We start from the raw sequence: 15,766 nt of genomic DNA, 5'->3' as shown, positions 1-15,766 counted from the left end.
GGAGGTGGAGGTGGTCTTCAGAGCGTGAGAGCTGCTCCACCTCAGAGCTTCTCTTCTTCAGCTCAGAGATTTCCTGTTCCAGCTCTTTGATGAAGCCTTCAGCCTGTTTCTCTGTCTCTCTCTGCTTCTCTTTGATCGTGTCGATGAGCTCGGCCTGGCTTCTCTCAACAGACTCCTTCAGAGCGCTGAAGACCTGAACACCACCTGCTATCTCTCTGTCTGCATCTTCCTTACTGAGCTCCACTGAGCGTTTGATCTCCTGAATCTTCAGTCGTCTCTTCTGGATCATCTGCTGAGTTTCAGCCTCTGTCTTCCCCAGCTCGGCCTTCTTTCCTTCATATTCTTCTTTCAGAGGAACAACATCATGTGTCTTGTGGTCTGAAACAGTGCAGAGCATGCAGACACACATCTGGTCGGTCTTACAGAACAGCTCCAGCAGTTTATCGTGCTTCGTACACATCCTGCCTTCCAGGTTCTCCACAGGGTCGATCAGCTGATGTTTTTTCAGGCGTGAAGCTGTCAGATGAGGCTCCAGGTGAGTCTCACAGTAGGAGGCCAGACACACCAGGTAGCCAACCTGAAGGGCAACAAAACCTCACCTGCAGAGCAGAAAGAGGTAGAGCAGCACTGGAAAAGCACGACAGTTTATATATATAAAATGAAAGTGAAAGTTAGTCTGAGTGTCAGCAGACCTGCAGTCGAGACAAGTCTGTTTCTCACTAAAAGAAAAGTTAAGCTGACTTAATACAGCAGAGTTTCTGTCAAACAAGCACAGTTGATAATATTTGCTGTGTTTCAACAAATATTCACACAAATGTACAGCATCATATCTTTTATCTGGTAAAACAGATGTAAAACAGTCAGATTCTGGTTTGAACTAAACTTTGACCAAATACTGAGTCAGTGCATTTTGGCTTTGTAGGGCCGTGTACTCACCAGGGTTTGGCAGAGATTCTGCTGTTTTGTTGAGAAAAACCTGATGGATTCAGTTGAAAGTTTCTTTAGAGAGAAACAGAGAGACTTGTCTCGACTGCAGCTCTGCTGTTGCTCAGACACACTTTCACTTTTTTTGAGGAAATGTGACGTTGTAGCTCTCCTCTTTCAATGTTGCTCCTCCCTTCGTTCTCTGTCTAATTTTGTTAGATTTCTTTTGTTGAAATAAAACTGGTTCCTTTGAATCTGATTAATTTTGGTATCCGCACCAAAACTCAGGTCTAATATTGGTACTATTATCAAAAATGTTGAAACATTGTTCCTCAGCAGTGAGTGGTCTGTTTTCCTTAATGGCAGTGAACATAACCCCACGGTGAAGTGCAACAGGATAAAATCCCGGAAGGTGCAGTGGCGGCCGGAGTCGTGCCACTCCTACCACCCAAAGGTCAGTGCTGAGTTCTCCGACTGTCAGCAGACATTCAGACAACAACGTGAAATGATGAACACATGATGAAGTGAACTGTTAATGATTTTGGACTCTGAAGCAGCGAACGACTGTTAAACGGCTTCAGAGTGAAAAGTTAAAACAACAGTGACAGCAGCCAGTTGCAGCAGCTGATCACACTCATCCTCCTGCAGGTTTATGCGTCACTAAATGAAAAAACATTCTGAGGATTCAAAAGCGGACACAAGACAGATGTCAAAAACACAAGCAGGTTTATTCCTAAAAGAGCACAACGTAAAACAGATGGTTGGGGAGGGAGCGGAGGTTTCCAGACTAAGTGGGGCTTGACTATAGCGTCCTTCAGCTCAGTTCTGGGCAGACTGACTGGTAGGCAGACAGGTAGGCAGGCGGGCAGCGTCTCGACACTAAGGTGGTAACTGAGATAGACAAAAAACAGGACGTTAAGTACAGGTTTCAAAAACATTCGACAAGACTGTAATTCTAAGAGTTAGCCGGAGCAATTGTACCATGGGAGGTAAACTGACGAACTGGCGAAGAGTGGAAGCTGAACCGTTGTTTGGAGGGATCTGGATGGACTAGGATGGGAGCTGACATGAACAGGGATTTTAACTTGTCAAAGGCCTCTTGGGTTTAAGTTACGCAATTACAGCAATGTATTGCTTTTTGCTCTAATGCAGTTATATAACACATTACTAAAAAGAAATCGGTAATATTTTACCCTTTACAATCTCAGTAAGGCATGTTACAACTCATTTAAGTTAAGTGATTTTTTTTATAATTCAACAACACCTAGAAACATTTTTGCACCAGAAAAACAAATCCACGAGTAAAAGAGTAACGTTATTTCCTGTTGCGGGAATCTGATGGTCGAGTGCAAACTAGAGGGAGCTCAGCTCCTCTTAACAAGACGGTAGCTCCCCTGATCTATAGGCTGTGTGTTTGTGCTTTAACTAATTACTTTCATAATTGGAGAGGCTGCTGTCAGTTCACCCTGACCGATCCTGTCGGAGTGTTGGGAGATTCAAATAATCAATGACATTATGCGGCTGTACCTCGTGCTTAAACGCAGCGTCTTTCTTAATGGGGAGACGATTCATCCTATTTCTAGCGTTTGGGGGTGTAATTGCAGAATGATGAGACACCGATGCACAAGTATAAATGCATGGGTATGTGTGCAGCCTACGGTGTAGCTACGCACATAGACCTTTTGCAGGAGCATAAATCAAGCTTAACGCAACATCAAACTGGGATGCCAGAGTGGAAATTCAGGGATGGGTTGCTGGTAGGAGAAATAGTCTTCCAAGATCAATATTGTCGTAAAACTTCAATTAATAGCCCGGGCAGCTTAAATCACTGAACTCACCCTGCCTCTATCTGGAACAGGCTTCTTTTTGGGACAGGCCTTTATTCATTTATCATTCCGGTATATATTATATGAATAATACTTTGGTGCTCATTGTTTTTTGTCAAATAAACCACATTGTGTAGAATGTAAACAATCTAAGGATGTGTAGCATGTCCCTACTGACAAAGGTTTAAACATTTATATTGGTATGCACAATCTAAGCAGCTTGGAAACAGCTCAAGTTGGCGACCCAGTGTGCTTGAAGAGGTTTTATCCATCTAAAGAACTTCTATAAAAAGTAGACACGGCCTGTGTTTATTTGTCAAAATGTGCAACCACATCAGGCCAGTAAAAGGGACAGGCATCTAATTAGGACTAGGCTTTTAATTGAAGTTTTACAGTATTACAGTTGGTGTCTCTTTAAAATGACGGGAAGCAAAGATTTCATTTCATGAAATGCCTGTTGCTTCCGCTCCTCCGCAAGCATCTCAGGTGGGAGACACGAGGAGAGGATGCTATAGAAATCAACTAGATACAAACTTTTTAAAAATACAATTTTATAAAAGCTCAGAGATTTTTGCTACATTTTTCAGACTTTGAGTTTATGAGTTTTAACATAGCCTACTCTTTAAATTCATATACAAATGCAATGAAATTGGCAGTAGCCTTTGTTATTTTGTGACTAATGAATATGGACTGTTCCCTGTAGGATTAATACATTTAGAATTAACTCAATATGACATTTATCATGTTCAAAATACGGATATTTATACACTCACATAATATAATAGTTTGAGTCCAAAAACTCATTGAATGTACACAGTTGTAAAATAGATGCTGTAACTGAGAAATGAGAAAGGCCCACAGATTCCACTGAGGTGAGCGACAATTAGAGCTGATCAGCAACAGCTGTGTCACCAGCACGACGGGCCTTTTTAAACCCCACATGCAGCACAGGTGGCATCTTCACTTGGAGACTGGAACAATGGGAGCTCTTTGGGCCTTGCTTGTTTGCGCGCTGACTGTGTGGTTTACCAAAGGTATTTGTTTAAATTTTTTTCTCTTTAAAGCATAGGCTGTGTTTAAAAATTGGTAGTGTTGTAGCCTACAGCAAATGTAAGGTTACTCTGCTGTGAGCGTAAGCTATGCCTTCCTACTAGCTTTGAAAATTCCTGAAATATCATTCAGCTGTAACAAAGTGGTGTATTGGTGAATAACAGCAAGTGTGCTGTCCTATAGGCTCTGGTTTGCCAGTTGGAGGCACAACAGAAAGTCAAGATGATGAGCTGCAGAGAGGTAAGAACACTTGTGGTCACTTTTTTTTTTTTTTTTGTTGCAACAAGATGCTGATGGAGGTGAGTAGATTCTGTCTTATATTTGTAGGGTTTAGTAAACCTGTTACTGGGATTTCACAGTAAACTACACTGAGTACACAACAAAGTCTACAACAGTTGATCAGCCTAGGCCTACTTCATAATTCAAAATCATGCAAACTGTTAAATATCAGTGACATATTATTGGCATCATGGATGCAGCAAGATCTAAATGGGCTACTTCTGTCAGGTTGCAATAAAACGGGACTCGCCAACACCCCGGAGGCCTGTGAGGCCCTCAACAAGACCACCGTGACACTGGGCGACGAGACTGGCAAGGATCCCCTGGTTACAAGCAGCACTACAATCAGGACCCCGGCGGCCAGTAAGGACAAATGATGTCTCACACGGTCACATTAAGAGGCAATTAAAGTTTGGGACTTGACAGGAACATATGCAAGAGTTCATTTTGAATCTGTTTCTGCATGCAAGGTTTTATTTTTTTATATCTTTCCTCTTTAAAGCATAGGCTGTTTACAAACTGGTATTATAGCCTACAGCAAATGTAAAAGTAAGGTTACCTTTTTTCAGAAATCTTGTGGCTACAAGCGTAAGCCATGACTTCCCATTGGTTTTGAAAATTCCCGAAATGTCATTCAGCTGTAAAAGTGGTGGTGTATTGGTGAATAACAGCGAGTGTGCTGTCCTATAGGCTCTGGTTTGCCAGTTGGAGGCACAACAGAAAGTCAGGATGATGAGCTCCAGCGAGGTAAGAACATTTATGGTGGCTAGACTTTAATTTTTAATGTCTCCTGTACAACATAATTCTAAATCATGTAAACTTATATGTAACACATATTAGCCTATAGCATGATGGATGCAGTAACAACTTAATACGCTGCTTGTGTTGCCAGATTATAACACAACGGGCCTCACCAGCGCGACATCTCCGGCCATGACCTGACCCTGACTATCTCGCATGGTCACTTTAGGAGGCAATTCAAGTTTGGGACTTGGGACCATATGCAAGATTTCTTTTTGAATCGGTGTTTCTGCATGTACCCTCCCTGTTGTCTCTGCTTTAAATAAAACTTGAGGTTTCTCCAAAAAGGGCTCCTGTAAACTGACATTACTTGGTTTCTTGCAAATCCCTGTAGGCCTATTGTGTCATTGAAAACTTGACTGTGTTAAGGAGCATTCAGAGTTCACACGCTGCATCAATTCAGCTCAGTTGCTGCTGCCAGCATGGCCTAATCTTTTCAGTAGACTGACCTGATTGTCTATGTAAATGTTGACATGGGAGTCCATATTGGACTTGCAAGGCTGTAGACCCTTGCAAGAAAAATCAAAGACATCACTGTCAAAATGACTTACTATGTTGAGTAAATGGCTAAGCCTCCGTAGGTGCAAATATAAAACTGCATCAGTGCTTTTTTTTTTGAATACCAGATTCAAAGGGTTGGGGCCACACATTTCCTGCCCGTTTAGCCCAAGGGGCGGGGGGGGGTATGATGCTGACAATGAGGAGCTGGCTAGCTTTACGGAGCGACACATGGGTTTTGTGTTGTGCATTTTAGGCAAAGTCTTAATGCTGAAACATGAAATTTTCTAAACTCTTATTTGGGACAATTAAACTGCGTTTAGGTCAACACTATGCATAGTGTCACATCTGGACTAGATTGTTCCTAGAGAGGCAAAAAAGGCTTTTAATTTGAGATGAACAAGGCTTTCAAATGGGTTATAATTTAGTTTAGGTTTAGAGCTGATTAGTAGGCTAGAGTCGACGATAGCTGCAACTCCACCTCCTCGGCCTGTGCCTCGAGGAATGTGAGTATTAATGACTGGGAGGGTTGGATTCATTTAGGCTAACATATTCTCCATCACCCAGCCAGGTTTCAGTAAGACAAAATTAATATCATAATCTGATATTAGTTCATTTACTAGTACACCTTTAGAAGAGAGAGATCTGATGTTTAAGAGTCCACATTTAACTCTCCTATTCGTTTGCACTATTGCTCTTGTGGTTTTAATTTTTATGAGGTTTTTATGCACAGCTCCTCTTCTGTTTACCTTTGATTTAAATAATTTCGATGGTGGGGGGGCAGACACCGTCACTATAGGATTTTCACTAAGTAAGTCCTGAAATGGAGGAGCAGAGAAGTGTTGTAGACTGCGACTCTGCGTAGGGTTTTGGGTGGGTAACTGCTGAATTAGAAGGGCAGAGAAGTGTGTTAGAATGCGCTGCAGCCTGCCCTTGTCCCTGGCAGTGGCAGCAGCGTACCAGATGGTGATGGAGGAGGTGAGGATGGATTCAATGATGGTGGTGTAGAAGTGCACCATCTATACCAGAGACTCTTTTGCACCGAGTACTCGCTCAAGTCTAATAATTAATTGATCGTGTCAGTTTCTTTCAAACTCAAAAGACGCAGCAACTGATAACTTATATATCCAAATTCAATGAACACAACGAAAGTCTCAGTCAACACAAGTTCAACTTTCCAAAACTTATCAGAGCTCTTTGAGTTAAAAAGAAGTAAGTTGATGTAACTAAATGCGTCTGTAATGTACTTCTATTTAGCTTTAGTTTCTTTTCAGATTATAGTTTTTCATACCCTTCCTGTCCAGTGAAAACCACGTATCTCCACATGTTTGTGATAAACTGCAGGATGAAGAGTTCCTTTATTTGTTGAGAAAATCCTCCTCCAGCTAAATAAACTATTAAATTAAGTTTTATAAACTAGATTCGGGAGCTAAGGCCACGCCTCAAACCGCCTTTTCACACACCAAGTACTTAAGCACACCTTTTCCGTTCACTTCCCCTTGACTTGGCTTTCAAGTGTGACAAACAAATGAAATCACTTACTAAGGGTGGGGGGAAAAATTGATACAACATAGTATCGTGATATTTGCCATGGCAATACTGTATCAATACATGGACGCCAATTATCGATATTTTATTATATAAATTGCAGATGGGAGTTTTAACTTTTTGGTACTAGAATAATAAAATCTATTGCTTTTTTAGTCCACTAGAAAACTTAATAGGACCATATAGAGGACTGAAAAAGTGATATGAACAAACAGAGAAATGTATCTTTTTAGATAAACAGATGTTGACAAAGTTTGACTTTAGGGCCCTAATTGGAAGTTGGAAAAAGGTAATAAATTGCAATATATCTCAATATATTCAAAATCGCAATAAAATCGAATCGCAACATAAATATCGTGATAATATCATATCGTGGGGCCTCTGGTGATTCCCACCCCTATCACTTACCTCAGAACTCGTTCTCAATCTTTCGGATAGAGACATGTTCGACAAGCATCTAACGTCAGATACACCGGAGTCTTCACCTTCTCCCTGAAACGTCGGCTGCATTCAGCTACTCATATTCCCCGGCGATCTCAGCTACGATCTCCGACAATTCGATTATTGCCTTCGCCTGGCCGCAACTCCAGTGGGAGATGAGTCAAGGTCCAGGTGCTCGAGCAATAATCTGCGTTATCGCTACCAGCAACCTCGGAGCAAGCACTCAAACTGTCCTTCTTTTTCCCTTGTTCCTACTTTCCCTGTCCCATCTCCTCTGGCACCATCAGTCCTTCCTGCCTCTATACCAGTTACCGCAGAAACCCAGACCGCACCCACACAGGCGACCCACGACTCCACCATCGGCCAGACCTTTCCTCCTGTCTATCCTTTTCCCACCCCCTAACCACATCGAACTCACTTCACTGATTACTCCATTCTCACATAACCCGCTTTTCACACCTCTGGTGCGCCCCACGAGCCCAGCCTGACCATCCCCAGTGTCACCCTCTTCACGTAAAAAGACTCTCACCGGTAAGCATAGCGAACTCGCTTCACTGATTAATCCATCCTCCCATAAATCGCTTATTCCAAGAGAACTGCTAACTGTTCTTAGCCCTATCGAACCCAAGCAACCACTTCCTACCATATCCAAAGTACTTACACCAGCAGAATTCTGCTCCCCTTTTTCTTTGTACCCCAACAATAGATGTCCATTCTTCCCCTGACCGCAGGTCAGAGCTGGACGATTACCTGTCCTTAATCTTAGACTTGGCCTCACGGTTCGGCGGCAACAGTTTCCACATCTACCACGTCTTCTTTTCGTCTCAAGCTGCCGTCCGCGTGCAGCAGTTCAACCAAGGGACATACCGGAGCACCCCAGACCCCAAGCTTATTGCGGCGCCTTTGAAGTACGACCCGTTCGATGGTCACGCAAGCAACACAACGAACAAAAGAAAGAGAAGAGCATGCCCTTTTCTCCGCAGGGGCCTGTACCATAAACTGTATAATAAAGGCTTGCACGTGCCAAGTACATGCGTGATTTAACAGCCGCACACCTTCGGCTGTGGTCTAAGGCACGTTCGCCTCTGTTGCAAGTTTCACCACAAGCTCGTCTGTGCCATCTTCTGGTACCATCTAACACCTCACCTACTACTTTGCAGCTCGTCTAACCTTCGGACGTAAGAGCAGCCCAAAACATAGAATGAAATAAATAAATAAATAATAAGATATAACTAAATTAAATTAATTAATAATTAATTTGATATATATTAAAGTCACAGATGACTTCCTCACCTTTTTGCCACCCTCTACGCCACCATCTTATGGCCTCAACATCTCAACTTCCGCACTCCACAAACTCGGAGTCCCTCTCTCAGAAGGACCTAACACATCACTGGAGCTCCTGGGCATCACCCTCGACTCAAGGTCACTCCAGGCATCCTTGCCCCTGAGAAAATCCACCACATTTCCTTGCCAATTTGCAATTTCCTTCTGGCCACCGTCGCACCAAACGCCGTCTTCTCTCACTACTAAGCCACTTAACTACACCACCCGGATCATCCCACAAGGTCGGTCCTTCCCGTCGCATCTCCTTTCCATAACCGCTTCCGTCCCATCTGTCCATGACCACATCAAACTAGACGCGGCATGCAATGGAGCTTAAACACGGTTACATTTCCTTTCATCCGGGAACAGCATCTCCTTCTTCCACGACGACCACGCCACCAAGTCAGAAGTCATCCAGCTATTCACAGATGCTGCCTCTTCTGCCGTCTTCGGCAACTACAGCTGTAGCTGGTTCGCAGTGGACTGGCCACCCAAATCAGCCCTCGCTCCTTCCCCTACCATCTACGACACGTACCCAGTCTTTTCGCAGCCATTCTTTGGGGGGTCTAAGCGGTCCAATAAAACTATCACAATATAGGCTACTGAGACTCAGTGCAGTGGTAGACATAATTAACAGAGGTCCCATGGCCCAGACATAATGCAATTCATGCAGAGGCTCACCTCGGTTTTCAGCACAGCACTATTCATCATCCGAGCCTCCCATATCCCAGGCCACGAAAACACGAATCGCTGACTCTCTTTCTCGCTCAGATCGGGTTATCTGACTCCATACGCGGCACAGAGACAGGGAAGCAGCCACTCTTCTGGTTTCACCAACTCCTCCGCCAAATCCTATCCATGTCCGGCATTTCCCCCAAACTCTACTTGGGCTTCCGTTGTGCATCAGAGCTGCCTCCACCGTCTCCAGGCAGGGAATCCCAGACAACATAACCAATACCTCACTTACATCCGTTATGACCTAAACGGTATCAGAAACGCTCACGCACACCTTTCCATCTGAAGTTCTTTTGGGGGTTTCCGCACGTACGCGGACTAAGAGACGGCTCCCCCACCCCGAGTCTTGACTCCACCGTTTCCCGCACACCTTCTCGCCAGCAGACACCGGTCTGCTCTTCACTCACGCATCCATCGGCGCGAATCCGACTCCTCCCCTTCATCCCCTCAACCCTACATCCATCACACCTCGACCCCTACCCCTCATCCCTCGACCCTCTCCCCCATCCCTACATCCCTCAGCCCACCCTCTGGGCACTCGACCCGTTCATACAATCTATCTCGGCTCCATTACGAGCAATAAACCATTGTCAATCTTCTATGTTCGTAGGTGTAGTCTTTGTTAGTGAAATCCCCCTTGGATCAGCTGGAAAATGCATCGTCACAAAGCTGAAAACAGGCTGTTTTTCTGACTTTTCAGAGATGCGTAGTTCTCACAGGACAGTAAAACTACAAACATATGATGATCTGACAGACCATGATGCATTGCTGCAGATTAAACTACCCAACAGGCTATAAAGTAGTTCCAATAAGCTCAACCTTAAACATCTACAGCAGTAAAATGCAACATCCACATTACTGCAGCAGGAATATTAATCCAGAAACATCAGATATAATAAGGAAACACTGACAGGAACATTTTACTGCACTCTTCTCATAGTACATAGTACATCTCATAGTATTGAATGCAGGACTTTTACTTGTAGTAGAGTATTTTCACAGTGTAGTATTAGTACTTCTACTTAAGTAAATGATCTGAATACTTCACCACTGGCAGTTCTGACAGTAGATTTTAAACATCAGGAAAAATAAGACTCTTGATTTTCTTCTTTTCAAGCTTTATTGGCCCAACAATGTTAAGTTCATTTTCTCAAATTGTATAAAAAATGTATGTTTTATGTTTTTGCTGGATTTTTAAGTCTTGCACAGGCTCTTTCCCTACAGATTCGGGGAGAGGTAAATGTCAATCTACATTTGTCAATACACTATTTTTGGTCAAAACAGCATCATTAAGCAAAAACTAAAATAAACAATTGAATAAACTACAAGGCAGATTTGCCGGGATATTTCTCTCGCTTCCAGGTGTCCCCTGGTAACCCCCGTGTTTCACAACATACCGCTATGAACTGTGGGCAATTCCCTCAGGCAAAGTCTGCAGAAACGTGGACTTACTAAAAGGGTCTCGTGCACTTGATGATTTGATAGTGGGACAGCCCGAAGCCCTCACAGACTTCCCAGGAACGTGCCTCAAAGTCTGTGAGTCTGTGAGTGTGGACTTTGGGATTGGGCCCAAAATTCCTAAAATGCACCTTGAGGAGCGAGGATCGAGGAGGCACAAATTTGGGAAATGAGAAAGGCCAACGTGTTGTGGGGACAGCCCGGCTGACGGTGAGTGTCTTGGTTTCTTTATATTTCTCGTTTTATTTCTCCCATTGTTTTGCTCTCCTGTACTTTGCCTGCCTCCCTGTGTTCTCCTCCTCTTCACCTCTTCAGCAACCTCCCCAGCCTGCCACACCTGCCAGTAATCAACCTCATCCCTGCCCGTATATCAACCCCGGTTCTCCACTCCATCTTCGCTTGATCGTCGTTGCTCCCAACCTGGTGCCAACCTCTCAAGCTCTGGTTAACCTCTGAAGTGATCTCTGTTTTCCAGCCCTCGGTTATTTCCTGTGCTAACTCTGTCTCTCTGCTTTCCCTCCCAGGTTCACTCACCCTCGTCCTCTAGTCCTCTCCTCTCGGGCTTCCTCCACGGCGCCCTCCCGGCCTGCCCCTCGGTCCACGTCTCCCGGTGTCCACCTCACCTCCTTCTCCTCTTCCCTAGCACCTCTGTAAAACCTCAATAAACCTCCTTCCCACTGAGCGTTGCGTTTTTGTCTGTTCTGTCCTGTCTTATAACAGAACGATCAAGCCACCATGGACCCAGCACGCCCACCCTCTACGCCCCCCTCCACTGGCACGACAAGTCTTTCACGCTGTAGCCTCTCAGGGAACCATGCTCGACCGGCACACGACTCACCTCCAGTCCGTGTCGGCCGCGCTGGGTTTCCTGACAGAAGAGGTGCAGCACCTCAGTGCGCCTCCCTGATCTCGCGCGGCCCCCGTCCCCATCTCACGCTCCGCATCGCTCCCTGTCGGCCGACTTCACCCTGTGTTCCCCCGCCGGCGTCCCGTTCCCTCGTGAGTCTCCGGTCTCCCACCTGGACAACTTCTCCGGCGTTTTGGGCATGTGCGACGGCTTCCTGGTACAGTGCGCCCTGGTATTTAAGAGGCAGTCTGTGACTTTCCAATCCAATGAGGCAAAAGTTTGTTACATCGCTTGGCTGCTCCGACCGTGCTCTCTCCTGGTACGCGGCGGTTAGCGAGGGCCAGCCTCAAGTTCTCTCCTCCTACTCCTCCTTTGTGGAGGAGATGCGGAGAGTTTTCGATTGCTCGGTGCGGGGGAGGGAGGCGCCTGGGCGGCTTCTCTTCGACGAAGAAAAAGCCGGCACCCAACGGGGACGCGGAGGGGCGAATGATGCCGGCTGCAAGGGATTCTTTAATATACTGCTCCATAGACTCCCTCTCCGGGCGCGACAGGTTGTATAGGTGACTGGATGGGAGGGGCGCGTCCAGGAGGAGGTCTATGGAGCAGTCGTAGGGGCGGTGAGGGGGTAGAGACAGGGCCTGGTCTTTACTAGGTCAGTGGGGATGGGCGGCGGGACAGGTGAAGCACGATTACCGGGGGCTCGAGCAGACAAAAGGCAGGACGCGTGACAATTCGTGCTCCAATTCCTGATCTTCCCCCGCGACCAGTTGATGTTGGGGTTGTGAGCGGGGGTTTACAGCAATAAAATTATTCCCCGGCCAGACGGCGCCTTTCGCGTTACTCCGGGGAGAGATAAGCGCGGCCCTCTCCTTCCACCTGATCTCCTCCCCATCCACACCCCTTGTCCTCGACCTCCCCTGACTAGCCGCTCACAACCCCAACATCGACTGGCCTCCTCGTCCCCGTTGGGTGCCGGCTTTTTCTTCGTCGAAAAAAAAGACAAAAGCCTCCTTCCTTGCATCGATTACCGGGGGCTCAACGCCATCACTTTGAAAAACAAGTACCCCTTGCCACTCATGGACTCGGTCTTTGACTCCCTCTCCCGGTCCACCATCTTCACTAAATTAGATCTGAGAAACGCCTACCATCTGGTGCGGATCCGGGAGGGGGATGAGTGGAAAACAGCCTTTAACACCCCCCTCGGTCATTATGAGTACATAGTCATGCCCTTCGGACTCACCGTTTTTTAAGCCCTGATTAATGACGTCCTACAAGATTTTTTGTCTACCTCGACGATATCCTGATCTTCTCCCACGACCCCGCCCAGCACACGGAGCACGGACGTGCGTGGTGCTGCAGCGGCCGGCTTCGCACCGACCTGTCCAAAATCCAGGCCGTTGCCGATTGGCCTACCCCCACCTCCGTTAAGCAGCTGCAGCGTTTCCTTGGGTTCCCAAACTTTTATCACCGTTTCATCTGGAATTACAGCACCGTCGCCGCACCCCCTCACCCGTCTCACTTCCTCCTCGGTCCCCTTTACCTGGTCTCCAGAAGCCGCTGCAGCCTTCACCCGCCTGAAAACCCTGTTCACCCCCGTCACCCTCTCCCAGCGCTCCTCAGAGGACAACAAGCTCCATCCTTGCGCCTTCTGAGCCTCTGACCATCAAGCTGGTTTTGGAGGAGTGGAGGCACTGGCTGGGGGGAGCAGAACACCCCTTCCTAGTCTGGACCGATCATAAGAACCTCTCCTACATACAAACCGCCAAGAGACTGAACTCCCACCAGGCTCGGTGGGCCCTGTTCTTCAACCGGTTCAACTTCCCCCTCTACCGCCCTGGATCCCTCAATACCAAACCAGATGCTCTCTCCCGACTCCACTCCACAGACACCGCCTTAAACCCCCCGGACACTATCTTGCCACGATCCTGTCTCATCGCCTCTGTGGTCTGGGAGGTGGAATCCGCCTTACGCCGAGCCCTGTCAGCCGGGCTTGTCCTCCGGTCCTCTCCTCTCGCGCCCTCCCGGCTCCCCCTGCTCCTCACCTCACCGCCTGCGCCTCGCCTGGCCCTCGGTCCTCCGTATCCACGTCCCCTGCACCTCCACCTCCAATTCCCTAGCCCCTCTATAAAACCTCAATAAACCTCCTTCCCACTGAGTGTTGCGTTTGGGTCTGTTCTGTCCTGTCTTATAACACAATGGTGACAAAGTGTCAAAGTAAAACAGGAAACATGAAACACCAACACCTCAGAACCGTGACACTAATAAGAGAAATAATCTGGCAAACATGACTAAGTGTTTGGTTTTAGTGACTATGTTTACTTTCACACTAACTAATATGACAATATTCAGAATTTGATACAGGTCATGTAAACAGGATTTTCCATTTGGATATTCTGAATTAGGCCTTTCTAAGAACGTAGTGTTTTAGGATTATAAAAACTTTTTAGACCAAACGCTAGATATTAGTTATTGATCAGCAGTTGCACAGAAACAGTGTCTGCTTTCTCAGTCAGTCGCTGCAGCAGCAGGAGAGGAGTAGATGGTTAATGGACAATGGCCACAGGCTGCAGTTTGTTATGAACTCCACTAGAGGGCGTCCTCAGGTGTCACTTATTCTCTACAAACCAGTAGCTCTGGTTTAGTGTTCATATCAGCTGCTCAAACACAACTCAAACCTTAAATAACACCACATTATCTTCCACTGCAGACTGTCTCAGATGTGATGGGGGATTGGAGCTCGTCCGCTCGAGTCACGTCTCAGAACAGCTGATGTTGTTTTTAATCACATGATTTGGTGTCATTAGAAACACCATCAGCTGTTTTTCAGCTTTGATACCAATCAAAAACAAAATAACTTAATCAGACACAATAAAACTTTATTTTGCTTTTGTTTATTTAAAAAGAAAAAGAGAAAAACAAAAGACTTTTGTCTCATTTATAAACTGCTCCTCAGTAATTTGGGCCAGTATGCAACACTTCTTATAGAAACAATGATCAGAATATAAACAGTTTAGAATTTGGCAGCCAGACATTTAAGGAACGTGTAAATGCTTCTTATTTCTGAGTACGATGTTTTCTGATGATTTAACAGTGTTGAAGGCAGGTAATGCAGTTATTAGAATAAATTAGATAAAATCAATCAGAGCGGTGAAATTTGTGTGTTGTAGCAACATCAAAGAAACACATCTAAAGAAAAAAAATGTTCAGAATCTACAATAGCAACAAATATACATTTATTACATTAAATGTAGAAAATCAAATGGTTGTTCTACTCAGTGTTTGACACGAGAGATGATCAGAGGGGCAGAGTTTTCACCACCATCGCTAAGACCAGGACTAAAGTATGGGTAGAGTTTCTCAGTGAAGCAGCAGCCAGTAAAGGAGTAGATAAGAGCTGCAGCATCAACGTCATAAAAGGAGACCAGACCCTCCTCATAATCCACAAACACCCCCACCTTCTCAGGCTGAGACTTCAGAGAGAGACAGACTGCAGGGCCAGCAAGAGCTTCATACTCATTTTCATTCCTCAAACATATCGTCCAGTAACCATTCTGAGGCCTCACTGTGAGTACTCCCTTCCTGTTGATCGACTCTCTGGCCACTCCTAAATCCCACTTAGTCTTCCCTTTAACCTGAACCTCGTAGTAAAATCTTCCTGAAGAGAAACTCTGCTTTGCTAAGACAACAGCACAAGTATCAAATCTCTCTGGATTGTCTGGGAGATTCTTCTTTACGTCACTATCATGTACTTGTTTTCCATCATCAGACAGGATGAGGTTGGGATGTGCTGTATCAGGATCGAGTGTCACATCCACTGCATACTGCTGGACCCTCTTCAGCTCGGCTTCAAACAACTTCTGCAACTGTTCACTGAGCGTCTCCACCAGCTGATTCACAGCTCTCCTCACAGTCCCCTCATATGAAGGTGGACGGACGCTGACTTCTGTCCAGTCCTTGGTGGGTGGAGCAGAGCTTCTCTTCTTCAGCTCAGAGATTTCCTGTTCCAGCTCTTTGATGAAGCCTTCAGCCTGTT

At 45.8% G+C, this 15,766-nt stretch overlaps 2 protein-coding genes across 5 annotated transcripts in view; both read right to left on the bottom strand.

Moving 5' to 3' along the window:
• Window positions 1–15,766, bottom strand: part of LOC123961221 (E3 ubiquitin-protein ligase TRIM69-like) — a 40,655-nt gene that overhangs the window by 7,122 nt on the left and 17,767 nt on the right. The window contains exon 3 of one of the 4 annotated variants that reach the window (XM_046036397.1): window positions 41–565. The exons of 1 other annotated variant lie outside the window; for it this stretch is intronic. In XM_046036397.1, coding sequence (XP_045892353.1) covers window positions 41–565 — 525 coding nt within the window. The remainder of the gene's footprint in view (window positions 1–40; window positions 566–15,766) is intronic. 2 more of the 4 variants (XM_046036396.1, XM_046036395.1) reach the window with 2 other exon arrangements.
• Window positions 14,615–15,766, bottom strand: part of LOC123961223 (nuclear factor 7, ovary-like) — a 32,170-nt gene continuing 31,018 nt past the window's right edge. The window contains exon 3 of the mRNA XM_046036401.1: window positions 14,615–15,761. Within this exon, the coding sequence (XP_045892357.1) occupies window positions 15,006–15,761 (756 nt within the window). The 3' untranslated portion in view covers window positions 14,615–15,005. The remainder of the gene's footprint in view (window positions 15,762–15,766) is intronic.

The sequence above is a fragment of the Micropterus dolomieu genome, linkage group LG22 (genome assembly GCF_021292245.1).
Source record: "Micropterus dolomieu isolate WLL.071019.BEF.003 ecotype Adirondacks linkage group LG22, ASM2129224v1, whole genome shotgun sequence".
In the NCBI taxonomy this organism is placed as follows: domain Eukaryota; kingdom Metazoa; phylum Chordata; class Actinopteri; order Centrarchiformes; family Centrarchidae; genus Micropterus; species Micropterus dolomieu.
This window is presented reverse-complemented; position numbering and strand designations above follow the sequence as displayed.